Source organism: Podarcis erhardii (assembly GCF_964252035.2).
Source record: "Podarcis erhardii genome assembly, chromosome: 6".
Taxonomy (NCBI): Eukaryota; Metazoa; Chordata; class Lepidosauria; order Squamata; family Lacertidae; genus Podarcis; species Podarcis erhardii.
The window spans coordinates 63,528,187-63,553,830 of record NC_138510.1 but is presented as its reverse complement, the minus strand read 5'-3'; the positions used below and the strand labels follow the sequence as shown (position 1 = coordinate 63,553,830).

The window sequence follows — 25,644 nt, the reverse complement described above, 5'->3', positions numbered from 1 at the left end:
TCGTCTCTAAAGTGACTAAGTCTATGTCCTGAACCCCAGGCTTACCTGGCAGCAAATCCGAAGTCCAGGGTCAAGCCACACAACCAAAGTCCAAAGGTCAGGAAACGCAGTCCAGAGTCAATCCAAGTAGCCAAATTTGAAGTACAGCAGTCAGAATGCAGTCCAGAGTCAAACCGAAAGCAGACTCCAGGAGCATTCAAGCAAAAGTCTATCAACAGGGGCAGTTGAGCAGACAGCACCTCAGCTCTGCTTCCTTCTTTGCTTGCTGATTGCAGCATCTGGGCTTGATGAGGCTTGTGACCCTCACCTGTTCTGAGCCTACTCCAACTGAGGAATCACACGCCTTCTCCCAGAGCTAATGAGCCCCACCTGGCCAGCTAGGGAGCTGGGCTGTGGGCTATTGTCTGCCCCAGCCTCCTAGAACACCCTTCCCTCTGCTCCCTACATCTCAGAGCCCACTGTGTTCATGGGGACAAGAGCCCCTCTGGCTCTGGTGATGGGTCCTGCTGCTCTGGTTCCTGTGCATCCATCCCCTGTCACCATCTGAGTATTTCCTTCCTTCCCCATCCCCTGCTTGCCCCAGTGTGCCCCAGTCCTGGCTACACCCCTCGCTGGGACCCTCTTCCTCCTCCCCATCATCCTGCCAGTTCATGACAGCCTATAGCATGGGTGAGTAGCTGAAGTATTATACAAAAGAAGAATGGGTCGCTTAGGCTGTGTCCTGACCCTAGAACTTCAAGAAGGCTGTCAGGAGACAATTTTACATTCACACAGATTGATGTCCAGAGAAACTTGGCAAGGAAGAAACCCTTTGCCATCCTCAATGAAAAATATGACTACTGGCAATGGGTAGGAGACCCAGCCAGATGGGTGGGGTGTAAGTAATTATTATTATTATTATTATTATTATTATTATTATTATTATTATTATTATTTCTCAAGCCATGGACTGAAGCCAGGTGGCAGCAAAGTGGATGCCATTAATGAAATGCCTCCACTGGATTATAAAAAGGGTTTGCGATAGTTCTTAGAGATTGTTCAGTATTTGGCTGAGTTCATTCCCTCTTAGGACTGTGCAGTGTAGCAAGTTGTCCAGAACAACTAGCTTTAATCCTTCCCGTAGTGGTACCTATTTATCTGCTCGCAGTGGCATGCTTTCGAGCTGCTAGGTTGGCAGGAGCTGGGACAGAACAACAGGAGCTCACCCTGTTGCAGGGATTTGAACCACTGACTTTCTGATCAGCAAGCCGAAGAGGCATGGTCACAGCGCCACCCGCTCCCCTAAGAGTGTCATAGTGTGTGGGGGGGGGCTGGTTGACAGCAAGAGATCTGTCTTCATTACCTCTCCAGCTTCTTCTATGTTTAACCACTTCATGCAAATATTCTGCAGTAAAGAATGATATAATTTAATCATATTTCCTTGGCAATCCAAAATTTAGAACTGCAGGTACTTTCACATCATACCCGTAGCAATCTAGGTGACAAACCGGGGGAAGTGGCATCTGAATGTGCTCCACCTGACCTGTTCATAGATTAGCAGACAAAAAGGTTATTTAAGAGGTTATCCAAGATAACCTGAGACCATATTTACCTATGATGTTTGTTCCTTTATCACCGGCACAAAGACTTCTTGGGATTAGGAACTGAGAATGACTTACTTGTAGTGAATGGCTTCAGTCACATCACATTTTGTTTTTAGTGATTTGTGCAGCCACTCTTGGGAAGTTCTCCAACGCATGAAAAGCTATGTGTTTATTAGTTAAAATATAGAATTAAGACCACTACTGCATAGACATTTTACAAACTTCAGTAGTTTCTGCTTTCCAGCCACCACCAGGAGGCAGATGGCTCTTCTATATTAATTTTCAGGTACCCAGACAGTTTTCCTTACATTTTACTGCTCTCTGCAATGCTGATAAAATGGGCATTTCATTTGTGGGGAACTGGTTTAAGATACTGGTGTATGTTCGTTTGTCATTTCATACCAATTGGTGTTGAGAGGGAGGCTAAGGAAAATTATTAAGCCCATGAAATAAATGTATGTGTTTAGTTCCCGATTTATTACGTTTATACCCCGTGTTTCAGAAATATTTTCCATGGGGCAGCTTATAAGTTTTTAAAAACCTGCTTACAGAAATTAATGGGGCACAACACTGCCATAACTTGCTGCAGGGTATGAGACTCTTAAGGGAGAAAATCTGTTTCACCCTCTGTGTTCTTATGTATTTATTAATCAGTAAGAGATTTACCTAATTCAGTATCATGTCTCTACCAGTGACTAGTATGTGTGTTTGTGTTGAGCGATTCATACCTTGTTCACTACCACCAATTTAAAAATTCTGCATTAAACATGCAACTGAAGCACAGTAGATAACTAAAAAGAACATCTAGAAAAGCCCCAGCCTAAGTCATGCTTTAATTTATTCACTTCATATAAAAATCTCTTAAGAATGCATCTGAACACAATATATAATACTATAACAACATACATTGTGTGAAACTTTGAAACAAAATAACCACCTGGAACAATGCAGTGTTCAACAGACATACAAACCCATTGATCATGCACAACTGTGCTATTTCATCAACTAGTTAGTCACAAGTTGGACTGAAAGCTTGGAACATAGTTTTACAAACTGAGATTGGCACTGTATACATGCCTAACAAGCTTTGTTGGAAGAAGTTTCACAGCACAATTATAACACCAGTTCACATTTTGTCATATAAATTCACATTGGGTTGTTCATTAATTGGAAACTGACACTTAACATTTTGTGGCATTTTACTGTAGGTTTCTTCTTTCAAAGTTTCAGTAGTTTCACATCATCTGAACAGATGATTCTAAATATTTCTCCATCACCCACCAACTGTGATGATTTCCCAAATGCCAGTGGAAATGAAACCCCCGTGAGCCAATGCTGCCTGAATGCCCTCTCTGGGTTCAATATGTCTCTTTTAAGCTATGTTCAGGTTTTTCTACTTTATGCAATACAAAAGGTTACAAGAAAGGCAACTCTTAGGCAGAGTATTCTACACAAGTAACATCACCACTGACAGGCAATGTTAATTTATATAAATTAATACTTACAAAACATTACATTATATACATTAAGTAATAAATACACTGTTATAAACAGTACTGGACATGTTAGAGCTCAAGGCAAGTGCAAGAGAGAAAAGGGGACATGAACAGTGGGGAGGAGAAAACACAAAGGACGAAGCGTGCAACTTCCACCGAGTGTTTTTTTTAAAAAAATAAGGGGAGGAGAATGTACATCACATTACCTCAGTATGTTGACTTTTACATGTGCTGTATTGTGCTATGGAACAGAAAGCTACACTTTATCCTGTGCAAAAGAAAGGTCAAAAACAACTAACCAGGGGCGGGTGGGGGGACATTTTTCAGTAGCTAACAACACAGGTTTTGCAGGGTTGATAAAGTGACCAATGGTGCAGTAATGCAAAGAGGAGGGCACCCTGCTTTATTTAGCAAGTCAACGTGATTAAACTGCAATAAAGAAACAAGTATTGCCCCTACAAAGGAAGACCTATTTAGTTAAAACAGGAATATTTTTTAAAAAAATTATACATCAATATCAAACATGTTTTGTTGTGTACTTAGTAGGTTTCTTGAAAAGACGTGGAAGTTTTTTTTTTATAAAAAAGGCACACGGGTCTGCAGACAGGTGGACAAGTTTTAAATGCAGAGTTACAAATCAGTAGTTCTACATGCCAGACCTGTCTAGATTTCAAAATCTCTTAAGAATAGAAAATATTTCAGCCGAGTGTTGTTCACGATCAGGCTTGTTCAGTTGCAACTCACACTGGTTCCAGATTTTGATTTTTTTGGCTGACAAAGCTTAAGCTGCAATATAAATCACCTGTTAATTTCCTGAGCAATCACTACACGCTCTTTAACCCTGACTCCAATCTCAAGTAGCTGGAAAGGTCTTTTAGCCAATGGTAGGTGCTGACCTAAGACCTCGATTTCAGGCTAGTTAGCAAGACAACCTGCATGTGCATGAAGTATTTAAATTCACCCTTACAGATAACAATATATTAGGTATCGATAGGTGATGTATCTTCTGTCACAATTTCTATATTAGCTTCACTTTGGGAACCCCTTCTTCCTGGGTCAATCACACAGAGTGTCTTTGTACTGCTGAAGTAGCTGATACCATCACTCTCTTTCTCAGGCCCATCAGAGTCCTCTTCTTCAAGCGTCAGCTCAAACTGGAACTTCTCCATCAGGCCCTGACAGTCTCTGTTGCGTTCATCAAGGGGAGGAGAAGGGCTCTGAGGGATCATGCTCTGGTACCAATTCCTGTTATCTTCTAGAGTATCCAGGATATCTTGGGCGTCTGGCTGTACTAGGTCTGCCCACGTCTCCCAAAGCGGGTGGACAATGTAATCAATGAAGCCAACCTGCAAAGCAATAGAAAGAAATTACCACGGGTCTAAATTTGTTAAGAACAAAAGAAAGAACTGTAAGAAAATACACAACATGAAAAGCTGCCGCTATAATGGGTGCACAATGTGGTGAACTGCATTTAAGCTTGGCGGGGGGGGGGGGAGAGAGAAACTGAGACCTGAAATTGACACGTCCTTCCATCCCTACCTTTGATGTGAAGTTTTCTAACAGTTTATAACTGTAAACATACTTTGCACAACGCACTGTATCTTTGGACAGAAGCAGAGGGGTGGATGATGTTTCCCTTTAATATTTATATTCTCCTCCACCAGGAAAGAGAAAGGAGGCCACTGCTCTTACAGCCAGCCCCTTGCACTCAGTGTGGGGATACCGTAATGTTCTGTGGAAATGGTGTGTCATTGTGGGGAAAGAATGATGCCTTCACGTTTTGTCTGATGAGTAAGCTCTGAACTGAGTTAGTTCTAAGTTGCTTGACAACAGGAAGCGCAGAAGAGAGAAAACTGAATGGCCATAAAAGCTATCGTCTTCCGCCTGGCCAAAGTTTGTCACTTAATTCCAAAAGCTGCTGGACGGCAACTTTACAGAGCAGGAAAACAGCTCTCCAAGGAGCCCATTGCAGTCCTAGGATGTTTGGTTTGGAAATCACATTTGCCTTCTTCAGACACAACAGGATGTTAAATGAGCCGTTATAATTCCATTGTAACTATTGAGACAGCTTAAGCCAAAAGGTGACGAAAACTTCCTGCAGAGTATGCTCAGGAGAGACCTTTAAGTTAAATAGCTTTGCCTGGTTATTAGAAGGTGGGGTTCTTCAGCATTATATAGCCATAAAGAAACGCCACTAGAAATGTTTCAACTTTTTTAACACTAAGTAGAAAGTTTATTCTCTTAGCAGACAACTTGAACCAGGAAAATGCATAGACTTTGTTTTACTTGTTTTGGAATTGTAAAGGACATTGTTTAATCTTTTTTGTGCTATCTTTTCTATTATTATTATTATTATTATTATTATTATTATTATTATTATTATTAGTTTTTTTCAACTTGATTTTCTCCCAAGAAATTAAGGGCAGTATGCAACTTCCCTTCCATTTTATCCTCACAATTTCTGCTATTTTTATCCTGTGAGGTAGGTTAGCCAGTGACAGTGAGATAGACCAGCCAAAGATAACCTAGTGAGCACTCAGTCCCTATAGTTTAAGTTCCACTGCTCAAGCCCAGGCATAGTCAATGTGGTGCCCTTCAGATGTTGTTTAATTACTGCTCCCATCATTTCTAACCATTAACCATGCTGGCTGGGGCTGATGGGAATACAGAGAACACGGTATTGGCTACCCTTGATATAGTCATTACCCCAAAATGGTTCTCAAGCATTTGCAACTAGAATTGGGAATATAAAAAAATAATGATTACCATATTTTTCGCCCTATAGGACGCACTTTTCCCCCTCCAAAAATGAAGGGGAAATCTGGGTGCGTCCTATGGGGCGAATGCAGGCTTTCACTGAAGCTTGGAGAGCGAGAGGGGTCGGTGCGCACCGACCCCTCTCGCTCTCCAGGCTTCAGGAAGACATCCGCAGCCTAGGCAGCCCTGCGGGAGTTCCCGCAGGGCTGTCTAGGCTGCGGACAGCAGCCTGCCGCCCCGCGTGAGGGGCGCCCTGAAGCAGAGCGCCCCTCGTGCCGGGCAGACATCCGCAGCGTGGGGAGCCCTGCAGGAGTTCCCCGCAGGGCTCCCCACGCTGCGGATAGCAGCCTACCACCCGGCGCGCGGGGCACCCTGAAGCAGAGCGCCCCTCACGCTGGGCAGACATCCGCAGGGTGGGGAGCCCTCCAGGAGTTCCCCGCAGGGCTCCCCACGCTGTGGATAGCTGAAGCAGGGCGCCCCGTACGCTGGGCAGACACCGGCCAGCCCCACAAGCTCAGGCGACAGCAGGGAGGCGCAGCGCCGCCATCCCGCTGTTCTTCGACCTGGTTCGGTTTCCCCGACCTGGCTTTGGGGGGGAAATAAAGGGGGGGGATTTCCTTTATTTCCCCCCAAAAAACTAGGTGCGTCCTATGGGACGGAGCATCCTATGGGATGAAAAATACGGTATATCCCTCACACAATGGAGACGTTCATAGCTGACAGTAGAGGATTTTTTTGCTAAAGTCCGCAAAGGTTTCAGAGACATCTAGATATTTGGAATCAATCTGTGTTCAGCATCAGATACAAAATTACCGTATTTTTCGCCCTATAGGACGCACTTTTTCCCCTCCAAAAATGAAGGGGAAATCTGGGTGCGTCCTATGGGGCGAATGCAGGCTTTTGCTGAAGCCTGGAGAGCGAGAGGGGTCGGTGCTGAAAGCAGAGCGCCCGGCGCTTCGGGAACACATCCGCAGCCTAGGCAGCCCTGTGGGAGGTCCCGCAGGGATGTCTAGGCTGCGGATATCAGCCTGCTTCCCGGAGCGTCGGGTGCCCTGAAAGCAGAGCGCCCGGCGCTTCGGGAACACATCCGCAGCCTAGGCAGCCCTGCGGGAGTTCTCCGCAGGGCTCCCCACGCTGCGGATAGCAACCTGCCGCCCGGCAGGCGGGGCACCCTGAAGCAGAGCGCCCCGTGCGCCGGGCAGACATCCACAGCGTGGGGAGCCCTGCAGGAGTTCCCCGCAGGGCTCCCCACGCTGCGGATAGCAACCTGCCGCCTGAGGCAGACATCGGCCAGCCCCACAAGCTCGGGGGACAGCAGGGAGGCGCAGCGCCGTTCCTTTATTTCCTTTATTTCCCCCCCAAAAAACTAGGTGCGTCCTATGGGACGGAGCGTCCTATGGGACGAAAAATACGGTAAACCTTCTGGAATTACCAGTAAATGCAAATAACACAGAATTGGGGGTGGGGAGGACATCCACCCCACCTTAGAAAAAGCTCACACTCATGGCAAAACCCCAACTGAATATGTGGTGGGGGGGGGGGAGTAAAGTAAAGTCAAATACCTGTGACTTCTCTACAGAAGCTGTGTGCTTGTCACACATTGGGCTGATTTCCATTCCTCTCTCCCGTTCTTTGTCCCCCTGCTGGAAAAATTCCTCCATGATTCTGTCTGTCCACTGTCGATAGAGTTCAAGGGATTTTGTGGGATTACTTAAATCAGCACAATGGACCATATTTCGGAGAACCTGTAATTGCATAACCTGCATTAATATGAAGGCTCACATAATCAGGCAGAATAGAAAAACATTTCATTCTCTACTTGCTGGCACATCCTGTACAATTTCACATTAAAAGAAGAACATTTTGATCACAAAAATACCCTTATTTTGGAGTATTTTATAAAAAGAGAACATTAAAATACATTTTTACTAAGTCAAGATGTGGATTATTTGGTGAGAGGTCATGTTATGTCACCCTAATTAACTGTGGATATGCATGATGAGCAATAATTTCGGTCTGTGCAAGCTGCAGTAACACTCTCCTGAATACTCAAGTGCAAAACTAAACTAAAACTAAGCCTAAACCCCAGAAGTGGGACTAAATCAGGGACTAGGAGTCAAGAGTCCTGTTTCATGGGTCATGGAGGCAAGGATTCCAAACCTGAAGGGATGGGGGATGCAGGACCAGCCCCAAAAGGGCTGTGGGACCATTGCCTCTCCAACCCAATGACACTGCCATTCTTGGACTTGGAGGACTTTACAGCAGATGACCTGAGGCTCCTCTGCTCAAAGCAGCCCCTTGCAGTGCAGGCAGGGCTACCAAAAGGCTTTAGTTGTTGCTGTTATATAAGGGCTCAGTTTATTCCTTGCTGGAGTGACTTCAGAGCTCTGCCTTGTGTCTTGCCTGAACCTCTCCTTTTCTTAGATCCTGGTTGGGCCTTGGCTCACCACACCACAGAGCAGGACAAACATCTGCTTATACCAGCTGCACTTGCTCCCGGTGGAGTACAGGATCAGGTTTAAGGTGCTGGGTTTAACCTTTAAAGCCCTTCACGGCCTAGGACCCTCGTACCTACGGGACTGCCTCTCCTGGTATGCCCCACGGAGGACCTTACAGTACAAATAACAACACCCTGAAGATCCCGAGCCCCAGGGAGATTAGATGGACCTCGACCAGAGCCAGGGCCTTTTTGGTCGTGGCCCCAGCCTGGTGGAACACTTTCTCAGAAGAGACCAGGGCCCTGCGAGATTTGACATCTTTTCGCAGGGCCTGCAAGACAGAACTGTTCCGCCAAGCCTTTGGCCAGGGTTCAGTCTGACTCATTTTCTCTTTGTATGAACAAGTATGAAGGAGGTTTCCCAGCCCGCTCACAGGTCCTTATAATATCAGTGGAAATAGTTGGTCCTGGTGAGTATTAACCACTTTCAATTTTAACTTGAGGATGACTATTTGTCCAGTCTAATTTTAATTTTAATTTATTTGAATTAATTTTGGGATGCATTTTAATCCATTGTTTGTTTGTTTTTATGCATATTGTGTTTTATATGATGTTAGCCACTTTGAGCCCAGCTCCGGCAGGGGAGGGCGGGATACAAATAAAAGTTATTACTATCTATTATTATTATTATTATTATTTGTTACTTCACAGGAAACTTCCATCCTACCCTTTAGCTTAGAGTTGCATTGCACATTACTTTACGCTGCTTGTGCCTTAAAGATACAAGTGTGGAAGAAAGAAATGTGTCCAGACTCTCGTGTCTTGAATCTGATTCAAGATCAGTTGGGAGAGAGTTAGACTGAAGATCTAAAGGTCCCTGGTTCAACTGGGTGTCAGCAAATCCTACAGAGTGTTAGTATGGTAGTGAGACTGAGGTACCCAATTTCAAATTCTGTCTCAGCCATGGGATGAACTATCTCTCAGCCTAACCTCCCTCAGTTAGTCTAAAAAGTGTCACTTCATTTCCCCCCCCCCGACCTTTATAGAAGACGTAATATGGCATGCCATTAATCTACCTCACATAGTTGCTGTGAGGATAAAATGGAAGACAAAACTACATTTACCAGCTTGAGCTCCTTGGAGGAAATAAATCAAATGAAAAGTGGTTTTGTAGCACCTGAGCTGTCAAACTCATGAGTCTGATTCAGAATTTGTGACCCTGATTTATGCAGCTTCACAGACAGTGCCTGCCAAGACTGGCATCTAGCCGGCCCTTTGTTTTTCCAAGCATTATAGATATCTGAATGTCTGTCTTAGTCATGTTTCTTTCCACCCTACTTACTTCCTAGAAGCTGGAATATGTTGTATAACTGTTGTAGCTCTCAGTTGCTACAGGAGGGCCAAAGGTTTAATGTAGTAGATTCTGTGAAGGGATATTTTTCTTTCATATTTATGTAATGCTTATTTAGAAATGGGAAATCTGTGCCAACTGGGAGAAATTTAGAACTGAAGAACAATGGGTTTGTCATGGGGCACTGTGCATTGCCACAAAGCTAGTTACTCTTCTGGCATATCTGTTGTGTCTGAAGAACTGAGGAACTGTAGGACAAATATTTCATCAAGATAAGGGTTAAATAAGTACCCTCACATAAAAATATTTTTTTCAAGTCACAGAAATTTCTAGGAATATTCTAAAATGGATGTTTCTAGGTGTATCATCATCAAAGTGGAAAAAGCAGGTAAACTATTGGAATGGAGTCCCTGTCTTTAAGGAATAAACTTCTTCTTTCAATATTCTTAGCCACCCATGACAAGTCTTAATCCTTGGAAGCCATAAGCATGTGAAGAAGAAACTTTCAGATTGCACAACACTTGGCTGTACTACAAATCCAAATGATCACTGAACTGATTATACTCCTTATGACTGTGGGATCCTGTCTTCTCCAAGTGGGTTTGAAGAATGTAGGAAACCACAAACCACCAGATTCCTATCTTGTGGAGAGGTTTATATGATTATATAGTTTACGTGCGCAAATGTCAGTGTGCTTATCAGCTCAGTCATGTTTCCAACAGCAGTTGTAAGCACAGGGGAAATTGTGTGTTGCAACATCTACAGTAGCATATAGTCAACGTTTGTCCCACCTGGTTTCCTCTTACTACCCCCTTTGGTGCAAGTCACTTCCACAGCCATTACTATGCCATGCTAAAGCTGCAGGTGGCCTTGTATCCTCACCTTAAAAAGTTATCCCCCACCCCCCGCCCCGGCCGCACAACTACCAGAAAATAGGCTGGCTTTTTCCACCAGAACAACAGTGCAATGCCTTGTGCTAGAAGTCCTTTGATGCACAGCAGAGCGAACTATCAGGTTCTGGACACACCTTCTCCACAGTAAATCAAGAATATAACTTGTTATGTTTTCTGTTTTGATCCCTAAAGGAAGTCACAGTAAGCAATATGCCTTTTTAAAAGAGAAGTAGCATCACAAAAACAGAAGCTCCCAAACACACCTGTATTCTGTCTGTGTAGTTATCTAGAAGCAGAACTCCGGAACTTGTCACTTTTTTAGTTTCCACCATAGTCTTTAGGTCTGCCAGTAGGGACATGTGTTTGGACATATCTGTGGCCAAGACCTATATGAAAAGAAAAATAATTGTTGTAAATGCAAGGAAGTAGAAACCTGAATTTTGGTTGCATACATTAGAAAAATGAGCAGTAAGAAGTTTTCAGGGGGTGGGATACCAAATCCTTACCATGTCTATCACCATTTTCCTGAGAGTTTGGCGTTGCTTCTTGGTCAAGTTCTGGAAGATGTCACAATGCTCTTCTTGTAGCAGCTTAAAACCCACAGCAAGGTGGTGATTTTCCAAGACTGACTCATCATTGTACATCAGAGCAAGCTCAGAATCTGACCAAAAAACCCACAAAAAAAACAGATAATGTAACTCATTATTTCCTAAGGAAATTCATCTTCAGTATATTCAAGGCTTCATGATTTAAAATGAATGAATTATATTTATTACATGATTTTTTAAAAAAAGATCTAATTAGTAAATAAGTTTCATGAAGTATAACTGCCCAAATTGGTGGTAAGTGTGTGTGTGTGTGTGTGTGTTTGTAATAAACATAGGACTCACTTGTATTAATAAGAAACTGGTTGGAGACACCAGGGTGATCCACATCATGAATTGCTGCTGCAAAAATGGCTGCAAGAATTTCCAGATCAGTGAAGACAGCCTAAGGCAAAAATGAGCAATAGATAGATCATAATTTTGAACTCATTAACCACGTACAAAGACATCAACAGGAACCAAATCATAGGCATTTCTTAAAGTGTAGACTGTTATGGGCTTAGACTGTTTTAGTCACACATTATTAAAATGACACAAACAGTTTAAAACTTTCAGGACCATTTGCTACTTTCCCTTCATTCTGACACATTCTTCTGGGCTCAATAGACCCTGTATACCTACTACAGGTGATGTAACTGCACATATATAAATCTACTGCATTCAATATTAAGTTTCTCCATGTAAAAATTAAAATTTTGATATCAGAGTATTGCTGAGAAGTTCCATCTTAGAAATCAAGGTCTAAATCAGGCTTCCTCAACCTTGGCCCTCCAGATGTTTTGAGACTACAATTCCCATCATCCCTGACTACTGGTCCTGCTAGCTAGGGATCATAGGAGTTGTAGGCCAAAAACACCTGGAGGGCCAAGGTTGAGGAAGCCTGGTCTAAATTAATCTTACTAACTATATACCCAAGCCCTCCAAGATGTTGCTGGACTACAATTCCCAACCCTCAGTGGCCAGTGGTCATGCTGACTGGGGTGATGGAAGGTGAAGCCCAACATCTGGAGTGCCACAGGTTCTCCATTAGTGGTGTGGAAATCAGCTTAATTGTGCAACTACCAAGAATGCAAGAGCATATGGAAACAGGTGTAGAATCCCAGAAGGGTGAAAGCAACTACAAAGGAATAGGAATTAAAATAAAACAAAGAACTGCTGTAAATAAATAATTAACCTGCGAAACAAATTCACTATTGCAACATGAGTATTTCTCACTGCAGGTGGGGAGCTACTCACATCCAAGGCTGGGGTGGACAGGAGGACATGTGTTGACTGGGCTACATCAGCTGCATGGAGACTGTTGTGGTAGGCCACATCAGAATGGTAGTGGTCTTCCAAAGTCATCATGTAAGCTATGAAGGTATCTGATGAAATCTTGAATGTCTTTAGCAGATCTCTCTCCTGTTTCAAGGTAATTTAAATTGCAGAAGGTTATAAGGTGATGCAAACCTGAAGGCTTCATCATGGGGGTGGATGGGATGGGACTTTTTGTTGTTGCTGCCTTTAAATGCAACCATCTGAAGCAATATATAACCAGTGAAATTACGAACCTGAAAAATAGCATACATAATGCAGGTGAGAGGTCTACTGTGTGAATATCTTGCAACGTTAAATATGTTCAGACCCCATTTATTCAGATCCTCCAGCTCCTAGAGGGGGAGAAAACACTCAATATTAAACAAAAAATAATGGATATACAACACTAATGCAATGAAGGCAAGCCCATAAGTAGTCTCTCTCTCTCTCTCTCTCTCTCTCTCTCTCTCTCTCTCTCACACACACACACACACACACACACACACTAATAAGATAGTTATCGAAAGAACACTATATATCATGTAAAAGGAACAAGGAAGAACATCTCTTCCTAAATTGCAGCTACATATTTGAACATAAAGTTGAACCTTGATTTTCAAACAGCTTAGTTCTCAAACGTTTTGGCTCCCGAACGCCACAAACCCGGAAGTGATTGTTGCAGTTTGCGAACTATTTTTGGAAGCCGAACATCCGATGGGGCTTCTGTGGCTTCCAATCAGAAGCTGCACTTTGGTTTCCAAACGTTTTGGAAGTTGAACCAACTTCCGGAACGGATTCTGTCTGACTTCCAAGGTATGTCTGTATTTAACTATTTTTTGCTACCATGCCAATTATGTGCTAGGGAGTAGTGAGTCAAAACTACTAATGGTGAATTCTTAAACTACATAACAGAATACTTTTCTGATATAATCAGAATACACGTTTGAATACTGGTGTTATATACTATATTAAGCAGCTGATCAAAATCTCTCTCCATTGGTAGCAAGTGGTATCTTACACCAAAAGACTAAAATAACGATAAGTTAACTGCACTCACCTTGGCTAGATGGTCTTCCTTTTCTGTTTTCACACCAAATCTTGAAATGCTAGTATTATTCAAGCTTGAACTATGCATCAGCTTTTTCACACCACTGATCTGTGTCATGAGCTGCTTTTTCTTCTTCTCTCTATCCTTCTGTGTGGGAGAGGGAATCTCTACATCATTCTGTTTGTCTGTGAAGAACATAGAGAGAAATGAATTACAAAGTTTATGAAGCAAAGTATCATCTGTTTTAATATCACTTGTGTACAATGTTTATATTATACTACTTGCTTATTCAAAATAGTTTAAACAGTTTAATGGATTTATAAATCTAATGTTTGGATACTGTTACAAATAAAGACAAAAACTACTACTATTGCCAAGATTATTTTTAATGATTAATAACCAAAGGTGGAGCTATATGATGGATGAAGTCAACGGGAGCCATTAATGGCAGAGGCCCTTAAAAAGGGACCAATATCACTGACAATTTTAACACAGTGATATCATCATTATTTGTTCAATAGATATTTTGTGCACTTGATCAGTGCTTGGATAAAGATTGTGGATCAAAGTGTTCACTTTGTGGGTCAAAGTGTTCAACTGTCAACACCTAAGAATATCCACTGAAGACAAATGAGTTATTTTTACTTGGTGGTAAAACAAGAGTAAAAACATTTAAAATGTCATAATTTGTGTGTATGTGTGTGTGTGTGTGTGTGTTCACAATCCTAAGTGAAATGTGGACTTTCAGATTAATTTTGTGTGTGTGCGTGCGTCAAAATGCCTATTTACCAACATTATTTTGGAAAAACCATAGGTTAACACTATGATTAATACTACTGTTCCTGTGTTGGATGCTTTAGTAGAATCATCATGCTGGTTGGTGTTACTACTCATCTATAATTTGTTTCTTAAATTGCTTTTGTATGTAATGAAGCTTGAATTGTGGCTATTTTGTAAAATCTATACTCAGCTAGCCTAGGCCCAGGAAGACCCAGGTTCAAATCTCCATTCAGTTCACTGAAGGATCCTGGACCAGTAACTGTGCCTTAGCCTAACCTATTTCATAGGCTTGTCATTAAGATAAACTGGGGAAAGATACATTTGTGTCCTGGGCTCCTTGGAGCATGGGCAGTATGAAAATGCGAAAAGCAATAAAAAATAAAACACATATATTAACTGCAACTATCACTGAAAATTTGCTGGCTGCTTAAAATGGGGAAAACAAATACCCCCCCACAAAAATTGTCACTATTCAACACTACCAAACCAAACAAAACTGCAACAGATCTTACATATTATGGACCAGTTTAAACTGGATGCATTTGAACAAAGGGAACGAAGCCTGGAAGTTTTTTTTTGGGGGGGGGGAGGAGTATTGGTTGTGGAAGGGTACTAGTATTTAAATACTTTGTCACTGCTCCATATAATGAAGGAAAAAATCACTAAAAAACTTTCATTAAGAAAAAAGAATGGCTATAGTCAAAGCAGAAATCAGATGAAGAGCTTATAAAAGCAGGCAAGTAGGGCTGTCCTGGTGAAATGGGCAAACCACTTCAGGCCCAACCACAGAGTTAGCTGACATGGCTGCTCTAACTTTTCAGCTTTATAATGCACCATGATGAATAGCCCCAGGCAAGCAAACACCATTCTCAACCCCACTACTTCAAGCCTGGGGAGTATGGAGTATGGATGGTTGCTAAGCAACAGCCTGCAACATTAACTTCTGCCCTCGATAGCACCTGTATGCTCTTATACTTCTAGATTTTACTAATTAGGTTTTTCTTCTGTTTAAAGGTGGCGTAAAGGAATAAATCGTGCTCCCTTCATACGCCACGGTTTCATCTGCTGCCCAAGACATGCCATGATGAAATGTGCACCCCACAGCACTTTTTCCAGTTTCTTTGCTCAAGCTCATCCCTACACAGCACTGGGGCTTCTACGGTCACCCTGCCTGACCACAGCTCCTTTCATTGCATTGGAGACTGATTCCTAAAGTCCACTAAAAAAAACTTTCAATGAGAGAAACAAATGACTATACTCAAAGCAGAAGTCCACTAGGTTCTTAAAATGGGTTGTTGGGTGGCGCAGTGGGTTTGGGATTGGAAAGGAAGGGGTTGGGGTTGTAAACATAAAAAGAGGCCGGTGGATGAGGCCACTGGCCCACCTAGTCCAGCACCCTGTTCTCTCAGTGTCCAACCAGATGCTTGTGGGAAACTTGCAAGCAAGATTCGAGGACAAGAGGACTCTCTCATCCTGTAGTTTCCAGAAACTGGTGTTCAGAAGCATTACTGTCTCCATAGTCCTCTCCTCTGTGAATTTGTCTAATCCTCTTTCAAAGCCAATTCAACTGGTAACCATCACTGCCTCCTGTGGGAGTGCGTTCCATAGTTTAACTAAGTGCAGCTATATCACTGAAGCATCATTGCACCTGTAAGAACAGCCCCGCATGCACATCAGAGCCTGGCCATGCTTGTTAAAACCTAACTTACACAAAGAATGGAATGGGTCTGGTGCTAAATAACTTACCCAGGAAAGTGTTTGAAATATATTCAGACACTTGGTTCCCCGATCGGCTCATTTCCGAAAGGTGTGTCAGTTCTCGGTTCAACATTCTCTTGAACTATTGGTAATTAGAAGAAAAGAAAACCCAAACCATCAGTTTTTTTGAGCGATACGTGCACAGTAAATAAAATGGGACATTATTAACTAACCTAAAGATGACATCATTCAGCAATGCCTTTATCAATAAACTATAAACATATAAGAAATATTTTTAGACGACATGGTGCGATTTAAGGTCATGGTGCTGTCAGTTTTTTAAAATATCATTTTAAAAAGGCAGATACATTTTACCTAATTCTGGAAAATTATGTCGATTTTAGAGCAGTTTTTGGTTATAAGTTATAAACCTGTTCTAAATCTTATAAGTTATAAACCTGTTCTTAATCTTGATCATGAGCGATTTAGCAATTTTCCACATACAACACAAAAGCAGCATCAATTTATAATTTTTTTTGCCAGGGGAAAAATGAAATGTTAATATGGCATTTGGCTGGATTATCAAGTTGCATACAACTTAAATATACTTTGTGTAAATGATCATAAAATGATGCTCCTATTTTTCAAGACATTCTGTTTGTATGGCAATATTACACCTTACTGTACAAGTATCTAACATGTTTAAGGCTATATAGCAATAAATATGATCCTGATATATACTTTACATATAAATAACACAACTGGACATTATTATTTGCTTTTCTTTATTTTAAACCCACCTTGATATAACCCCAAGATACAGATAACAAATAGTTTGCCTCAGGCATTTTTGGAAGACTTTGCACGCCAAAAGTGAGAAATCTCTTATGAAGAATTTGCAGATCAGAGGGAGGAACTCCTCAGGAAGAAGGATTTCCCGGTCAGTGAGATTAATATGGGTAAAACTCAACAATTCCTGTAATAATGGCTACTTGCTACTCCAAGACAACACCAAGGTTTGTATTCCAGGTTTGCAGAAAAGAATGTATTGTTGGAGGCTTTGTCGGCAAAAGACACACACAAAAATGACGTAAAAGGGCTGCGTAGAGGAGTGAGAGCTAATCCAACTGTTTCCAGCAAGCTGCCATAAAGCACTTATGAATTATGAATAGTCCTGGTTGCTTAGTTGTCTGAAGGGGGGTTTCCAAATTAGTGTTCCTTTGCTGAACTGAGCGAAAAAGAACTGACGGCTGCTTTTGTAGGCATTGCTGGATTTAGCTATACAGCCATCTTTTCAAAAGAAAGATTAAAATGGAGGAAGCCCCGTGCATATCTAAACAAGGCAAAATAAGGTGAGCAGCCCCCCTCCTCCTCTTCTTCCTCCTCCTCCTCCAGATCACTGCATTGCCATTAGGGGAAATCCCCTTTCACTCACAGAGATTTTTAAACACAGCTTTAGGACACTGATTTAAAATTATAATTGTTTTCTCCCTACCCATTCCAATATGATTTTGTATTTCTTTACATATACAGAGAAGATACATATGCTCACATCTGGCTAAGAAGTATTTTAATGTTTCAGTGCAAAGAAAACCAGACGGCTTTCACTTCTGAAATTCTTAGCAAACATAGAAAGCGATGTTATATCTGCAGAGCAAAATGTAAGATGATTTCCACAGCCTGTTCCCTAAAAGAAGTTATTCAGAAGCCCAATGTGATGCAGGATGCTGCATGTTTTCATTTACAAGCCCAGGCTGCAAAGGAACCACGGCATGCAAACGCTGCCTCTTCTTATGTCAGTATATGAATCCACACTAAAAGCACTCAGTAAAGTGAAATAAATCAGACTGAATGATTGTTGTCATTTCAAGCACATTTGCACCGCTTTTGTCTCTTCCCCCGACCACTTTAGGAGTCAGGGATATTCTAAAAATAAAGGTGAGCTTCATATTATTTCTGTTTTTAATTAGCAGCCAGCGTAGGTTTATAATGTAAAGCTGCTTTCTTCCCCACCCCCACCCCACATATCTCATTCCCTTCTTCAAGAGTTCATATACAGCTGGTCAAAAGAATACCATGGTACTATGGCAACAACACCACATGACAGCCACCCTCCTTTACAGACAGGCTTCCCTTCAGATTACTGTCATGCAGCCCTAATGGCCTGCTACAGGAATTCCAAGAGTGCTTTAAGCAAATTGGAAGCTAATTCCTGAGATCTAAAGTGTGTGTGTGTGTGTGTGTGTGTGTGTGTGTGTGTGTAAAGCAAGTCTAGTAATATAGAATCTCCGTCTCTTTGGACAAAAGAAATCCTGCTATTTATTGGTTCAAACCTAAGCTACAAAAGCTTCGACCAGAAAAATATTTTTATCTACTTCTTAAAAGCTGTTAAGCATTTTTGGTACCAGAATCATGACGTCATGATCTATATCATGATAGAATACATATGAACTATAAAGAATAGTCTGTTATATGGAAGTTGCATTAGAAGTATTATTCTTTCTTCAGTCACAAAGTGATATATTCAATACGACCTTTAGCAACAGAAAACAGTAACATTTGTTTCTTTTAAAGGTAAAGGGACCCCTGACCATTAGGTCCAGTTGTGGCCGACTCTGGGGTTGCGGCGCTCATCTCGCTTTATTGGCCGAGGGAGCCGGCGTACAGCTTCCGGGTCATGTGGCCAGTATGACTAAGCCGCTTCTGGCTAACCAGAGCAGCGCACGGAAACGCCGTTTACCTTCCCGCAGGGGCGGTACCTATTTATCTACTTGCACTTTGACGTGCTTTTTAACTGCTAGGTTGGCACTGCTCCATAAATTCACATAAATACTTCTTTAAACTGGTTTTTAAGTGTAGCCACAGATGAGCCCCCGTTCCCACAATCAGTGCTGCTTCTCACTTCAAGCTCCCCCCCCCTTTATTTATTCTCATGTTAGTGGAGTTAATGCGTAAGAGAGGTTGAGTGATTATATAGTAACAGTGGGTGCTTCCAGATGGTTGCAGTTTTGTGGGTGGCATTCAATGGCACACTGGCAAATTCAGGTTGCAAAATTAAAGTGGGTTTTGAGCCCTTGCACAATAAACCGCTCCCCACACCTCCACCATAAAGTGCTGTGATTGATGCAGTGTCGTATAACTTCCCTGCAAACAAATCAGGATGAAGGCCTGGAAGCAACCAATACATATTTTGCAACTGTGGGGCAGAGCTAGGTCTATTCCTTTTCCTTGCTTATTTTAACTCCTTGTGGAAAGGCAAGAGATTTACGATCCCATTCTCTGTGCAGCCATATCTTGGATCATGAACGCCCTGAAACTTGAATGTTGTGGTTCCCGAATGCCGCAAATCTGCAAGTGATTGTTCCAGTTTGTAAACGTTCTTTTGGAACCCAAACGTCCGATGGGGCTCCAATTGGCTGCAGGAGCTTTTTGCAGCCAATCAGAAGCTGCGATTTGGTTTTCAAATGTTTTGGAAGTCAAACAAACGGACTTCCAGAATAGATTCCGTTCAACTTCCAAGGTACGAATGTACTGGCAAATTGCAGCGTAGCTTAGCAATAAGTGCCATATTACAGTTTCAGAATTAAGAGACCCACTTGGTTCCAAGTTGACTGTTCTATTGATATTCCATTCAATTTCCCGCATCTCTTATGGCTTGGAATAAGCGATATCCTTTTGAAATAGGAGGTTTTGGCAATCCAAACATTTTAATAGCTTCTCCCCATGCTGATCCTAGGGTCAACCTTTTATCCTAATAATGGCTTGGAAAGGAGCTCATTGGGTAGAGAAACATATTATTTACTCTCCTTTCAGGCAATAGATCATGTTTTGATTTTTTTTTTTAATCAAATACTTAAAATAGTATACAGGTGTGATTAGCTATTGTTTAGATAAATTGCTTGTTTGGTCTTTACCACATATGAAGAACCAGCCTGCCCAGAAATTTAAACTGTACCCCATGCCCAGATATTATGTAAATAATTTCATAGAACTCCTTGTTTGCTTGCAACAAGGTAAGCTAAGTGTTGGAATTCAAGCTACATAAATGTGCTGTTAAGAAGTAGAGACCTCTGTTAACTCTACTTCGCAGGGCTAAAAAAGTTTGACCTGAAGAGGTTCCATTGGAATTGACTGACCAATCACCACCGCTAAACAGAAGTTGCATGGGATTTTCTCCATCCTAACAGGTAGAAACAAGATTGGTTTTCAATAAACCATTTATGAACCTTATTCTTATCTGCCCCCACCCTGAGGGCCACCTTAGACTGGTAGATGAGACATCCCACATGTCAATCATTTGACATCATTGTGGGCTTGCTGCTTCACGCACCACTTCCCAAAATGCTTTACACAGCCAGCTGGTTGTTAGGTGCTTGGGAACTGCAGCACAAGGGGCTTTGTCAGTCCTATGGCTGATGCTTTGGAAGTGCTAAGCACAGGGCTTGCAAAATACATTGTGCAGTGCTTCCCAAATGCCTGAGAGCCAGCTGGCTTTGGGGCATTTTGGAAGCACTGCACAATGTCCTTTTTTCTCAGCCCTGTTTTCAGTGCTTCCCAAGCACTGGGACAGCAAAGTGGATTTCTGCAAGGATCAGCTATGCTATCGGCTTCCCCATGGGAAATCAGTTGCACAGCTGGTCCTACAGGTTTGAACTCACCCCACACCAGCTGATCGATAAACCATAACTATAACAGAATTCCCCCATTCCTCCACACACCAGAATACTCTATGATGTTCACAGATCTGAAGTGATTGCTGTGAAAATGAAATAGCTCCAAGTTGTGATGGAAAGCACTAAGGGATTCGTTCAGAAGCCATGAATAATTTTGACCCCAGAACAAAATAGCCAAGACTGAAAACTAGCAGCAGCAGAACAACATCTGTTAGACACATACTCTTCAGTCCTCTATGTGACTGCTTAGTTCATTTTCCCAAGTGGGCTATATACGCAGTAACAGGAAAACTGAACAGGTTGTATAACCAGTTCAATGGCAACACGAACCTTGCTAACAGCAGCCTATGTTGTGTCTTTTAGATTGCAGGAAGAGCACACAGCCAATACTACCTATACATGCTTTGTCCAAGTAAAAAAACAAATCTGAGAATCGGCCGTCAAAGAATGTTCAGAGCTTTTAGCTACTCTGGCTTATTACTACTCCTACAGTACTCAGCTGCACTCACTTTCTACAGTTTGGGTTTGAATGGGAAATATGTGATTGAATACTTTGGATTTTGGAGCCAAAATCTGAAATGCTAGAAGAGAAAACACACAATCCTGGTGTTTATGTACAAACAACAAAGGGTTATAAAACTCTGAAATTAAATATAAGCTACAACGTATCTGAACCGTTTCCTTTACAGACTGTGAAAAGAAGTCTTTTAAATTGCCTGCCAGTATTGTGTGCTTCCAAGTGGGTGCTCTGGGAGAAGCGTCACATGGACAGAGGCAGCTTCTGGTGTGCGTCACTCTCCGACCGGCTCATGATGGGTTTGCTCAGGAATATGTCATAAGATATGGGCAAGAGAAGGTGTGAATGATGCTCCCTGTGAAGGTCAGGAATCTCAGCCACGTAGGCGCAGGGGAATGACTTTCAAGCTCATGAATCTCATTTAGGACTCAGATCAATGGACTGGTGCGCCAACAACTTAGTCAAAAGCGAAAGAACGTCAGGCTTTCAATTAAGGAAGATTTTATTCTGAGAACCAAATCAATATAATCTAAGACATTTATTTTTATACTGAACACAAAGGTATGGCTCTGCAATATTAATAAAGGAGTTTGGATAGGAAGTGGTTTTCTTAAATTTGCTTACAGTTGGGGAAATAATATATATAATCTGACCAGCAGTCTACAGGGGAGAATTGCCTTTCTGCTGACATTTGAAGAGCCCAGCCATCTATAAATTAAATAGGGCCTATATGAGAGCAGGCTGAAGACTGCATGGGTCTAAGAAAGAGTTCCTCTCATACTCATTGTCCAAACTTCCTTTGCTCACAATACACTTCCTTTCAGATGGATGTGTACAATTAACAGTGAAATCCTTTGCATGTCTATTCAAAGGTAAGCTCTGTTATGTTCAATGGGAGGTAAGTGTGTGTTCATATAACATGACAAGAACCGTCATCATGAACATGACAAGAACATAGCCCAGCATTCTGTTTTCAGGGTTTATGCTCACTTAACTTTCCTCTGCTTTCTTCAGGCATGACCTGCGATTTAAAGTTCAATTGGAGCAAACATTCCTTTGCAGCAAACCCAAATTGACGTCTGCTCTGATTTAGCTTTAAAGAGCGGGTTTTTGCTCTTTAAAGCTCAGGGGGACAAAAAAAACCCCTCACCAACAACTGCTCAGACATGGAACATTAAAGCACAGACCTCTGCCTGGGAAGAGTGAGGCAAAAGGTAAGTGTGGAAAAGCCCTCAGAATGACCAACCAAATGCCTATAGAAAGCCCACAAGCCTAAATGGCAATCTGAAGAAGCACCAGTTTAATTGGATGCTACTGGAAGTTAGGCATGCCCAAATCTAATTTGGATCAATTGAGCAAGAGCTGAATTCAGAACAGGGGTCCATTGATGTCAGTTGCATTCAGATAAGCTGCTTAACTTTCTCTTGGTTCTTGCCATGCCCAAATGTTGTGCCACTCAGTGGAATTTCCGTGATAAAGGCGGGGAGGAACGTACAGGGCATTGATAAGTTATGACTCTGCTTAACAAAATGTAATCCAGTGACATTTTGAAGCAACTGGTATATAGATAAATTGCTTGCTTGGTCAGCAACTTCAGATGGAGTTTTATTCACACTGAGTATGCACCATACAAACAAGCCTTTATAACATTTATATGGAGCACTGACTGATGTCAGATGCTGCATAGAAACACAATTGTGCCTGCAGGGTAAGCAAATACTGATTTCCCCGAATAAATCCATGAATACTAGTGTAGCCCTCTGTAAATATTTTTTAAAAAAAATCTAAATTACTAAAAGTGACATGTAAAATAACTATTGCATATAAACAAGAGAAAATTATAACTATTTTAGGTTAGGTAAGTTGAATGAATGCTGCAGTTTGTATATTTCAGTGAGCTTTCACAACTTAATTTGCATTCATAATCCCCCCCCCCGCATGTAGAGTGAGATTAAATTGTATTATTTTAATTAAGACAGTGAAATAAAGATACTGCATACACATAATCAGTTACAAGATCACACTTTGTGAACATCTGAATAGATGATTAAGCTTAAAACCCATTCTATCATTATCTTTTAACAATGGTCAATGCAAATGTAAAGCTGTGAAAAATAGATCCCAATTGTGAAGTTTTCCTGTTATGCATGTTTTCAGGCTACTGTAAAAACAATTATGAGCTAATTAACTGTGCCAGACATTGAGTCATTCTTCAGTTAATAGGTTTGCCTATTGTAAGAATTGCTAAGTATGATGGTGTCCCTGCTTTTCTTGTTGTTTTTAAAAACACTGCACTTACAATTCTTTAAAAGGCTTTGGGAAGTACTACTTCAGATTTGCATTAATGTTGATGTTTTACATTTACAGTAATAAATTAGTCATCTCCCTCTCTTTACTCAAAAGACAGATGGCAATTTGACCAGTGAGCCAACTATATCCACTGACTATCCCTTGAAAGACTGAGGTCCAGCTCCGAGGGCCTCCCTGCGAGAAGTGAAGCTGCAGGGAACCAGGCAGAGGGCCTTCTTGGTGGTGGCACCTGCCCTGTGGAATGCCCTCCCACCAGATGTCAAGGAAATAAACAACTATCTGACTTTTAGAAGAGATCTGAAGGCAACCCTGTTTAGGGAAGTTTTTAATGTTTAATGTTCTGTTGTGCTTTTAATTCTGTTGGAAGCCACCCAGAGCAGCTGGGGAAACCCAGCTAGATGGGCAGGGTATGTATAAATAAATAAATAAATAAATAAATAAATAAATAAATAAATATTATTAATGATCCTGGGTAAATTTGTTTATCAATGTCTGTCACATCAACTGCATGAACTTACTATTAGAACTGACAAAGTTCATGCTACTGAGCTCACATCCCACATAATTAACCTCAGCAACTAGTTCTTGGTCTATTTAATATAGAGTATAATCCACCTGTCTCAAGGCAGTAGATGGACTTGATGATTTTTCCTCATGCTTTCTAGTCCTGTAATTTTCTAAAATAAGTGCCAGTGCCAAGAATGAGGACTTTCAGCATGCTGGACACATGGTATGATGGAATGTTCGGTCAATTTCATGATAAATTACAACCTTTTTTACTTTTCTTCATACTTCTTTCCATGGGAAAGCATGGAAGGGCTTGAATGGGAAAGAACTGCATAGGATTTTTAGATTAATTCAAGTTGTAAGGTATTCAGACGAAATCAGTCTTGCTTTTAAAAAAACAAATCTGGTGCAGAAGTTCCACGTGAGGAAGAAACACAATCAATGATAACATGGGAGAAGTTGGCATTGTCTGGTGCCATGTTTGGGGAAAGAGACTCTTGCTAATCCCACTAAATTATTTATTTGGCACCATGCTCAAACTCAAACAAAGGATGTGAGTTGTATTCAGTTCCAAACAGGATATCAACATCAATTTAGAAAAGGTGAGAGGATACATGTCTGCACATCACAGAGAGATTTAGTTTTGAATCTTGGCTGAAGAACAAAAATATAAAAAATAAATAAATGTACATTTCCCTCGTGATCAATTTTCATTTATCTCACAGCGGTGTTACATTTTCTTTTTTTAAAAAAGGGTGGGGGGCAAAGAGGAAGGACAGTCCAAAATAAACACACTAACTCCTCTCCATCTTTTCTTATACAAATTTTGGTCTCAAATCAATTGCTTATTGAGCCAGTTTTGCAAGATCATTTGCAAGATCATTGGCATTCCTGAGACAATGTTATGGCACATTAAAATCCTTTATTAATTGTTGATTTCAATTAATCAATGTCACCCAGTGTTAAGGATATGAAATGGAACTGCTCAGTTTCCAAATTTGCAAGGGAAAATAGCCAAAACTCTGTTCCTCAGTGCTAACTAAGCTCAAAAAACCAGCTAGCATGCCATAGGCTGCATCTGTATTCTGTTAAGGCAACCATCATCTCCCTAAATCAGAGTTGGGTATTCTGCAAACTCTCAAGTTCTAGGTAGGATATTAAAGGTAAATAAACCCCAGTGATAGATAGGTAGCCGTGTTGGTCTGCCATAGTCAAAACAAAACAAATTCCTTCCAGTAGCACCTTAAAGACCAACTAAGTCAGTTCTTGGTATGAGCTTTCGTGTGCATGCACACTTCTTCAGTGAGTTCTCGAAGTTTGCCCATGAGAGCTAATGGTCATGGCTAACTTCTGTTTATTAATTCCAATGTGTCTACGCTGAGTAGGGCTAGTTTTGGACACAAAGCTTATTATGTCCTATTATTTATATTTATTTATTTTACATAAGTTTTTAAAGTATTTAGTCTATTTTAGCGCTATACAAATGTTTAGCAATGCCAACAGCAACTCCCTAATTTGGCAGTGCATCCTAAATAGGCCCAAAAAACTAATATTTGCACAACTCACTCCTTGCTATAGAAAATAATCTGTTTGCTTTCCTCTGTGCTAGAAGAACCTGACTGAAAACAAAGTTAGCCAGTCCAGTTATTATCCGGTGGAATGTTCCTCAGTACCTCCATAAACTCTCACAAAG

General features: G+C 41.4%; 1 protein-coding gene and 1 long non-coding RNA gene across 6 annotated transcripts in view; one reads left to right on the top strand and one right to left on the bottom strand.

The window, feature by feature from the left end:
* Positions 1-2,403: 2,403 nt before the first annotated feature.
* The window catches only part of PDE4B (phosphodiesterase 4B), a 246,738-nt gene continuing 223,497 nt past the window's right edge, over positions 2,404-25,644 (bottom strand). For 4 of the 5 annotated variants that reach the window (XM_081867179.1, XM_081867180.1, XM_081867182.1 and 1 more), the window contains 9 exons: positions 15,993-16,086; positions 13,476-13,651; positions 12,673-12,771; positions 12,359-12,523; positions 11,408-11,507; positions 11,024-11,178; positions 10,781-10,903; positions 7,399-7,581; positions 2,404-4,425 (listed from right to left, as the gene is read on the bottom strand). In XM_081867179.1, coding sequence (XP_081723305.1) covers positions 4,060-4,425; positions 7,399-7,581; positions 10,781-10,903; positions 11,024-11,178; positions 11,408-11,507; positions 12,359-12,523; positions 12,673-12,771; positions 13,476-13,651; positions 15,993-16,086 — 1,461 coding nt within the window. In that variant the 3' untranslated portion in view covers positions 2,404-4,059. Of the gene's footprint in view, positions 4,426-7,398; positions 7,582-10,780; positions 10,904-11,023; positions 11,179-11,407; positions 11,508-12,358; positions 12,524-12,672; positions 12,772-13,475; positions 13,652-15,992; positions 16,087-16,744; positions 17,241-25,644 lie in introns of those variants that run through there. The other variant, XM_081867183.1, reaches the window with a different exon arrangement.
* Positions 19,432-23,846, top strand: LOC309344678. The gene is made up of 3 exons (XR_014157843.1): positions 19,432-20,131; positions 20,981-22,006; positions 22,149-23,846. It is a non-coding gene; the product is annotated as an uncharacterized lncRNA (long non-coding RNA).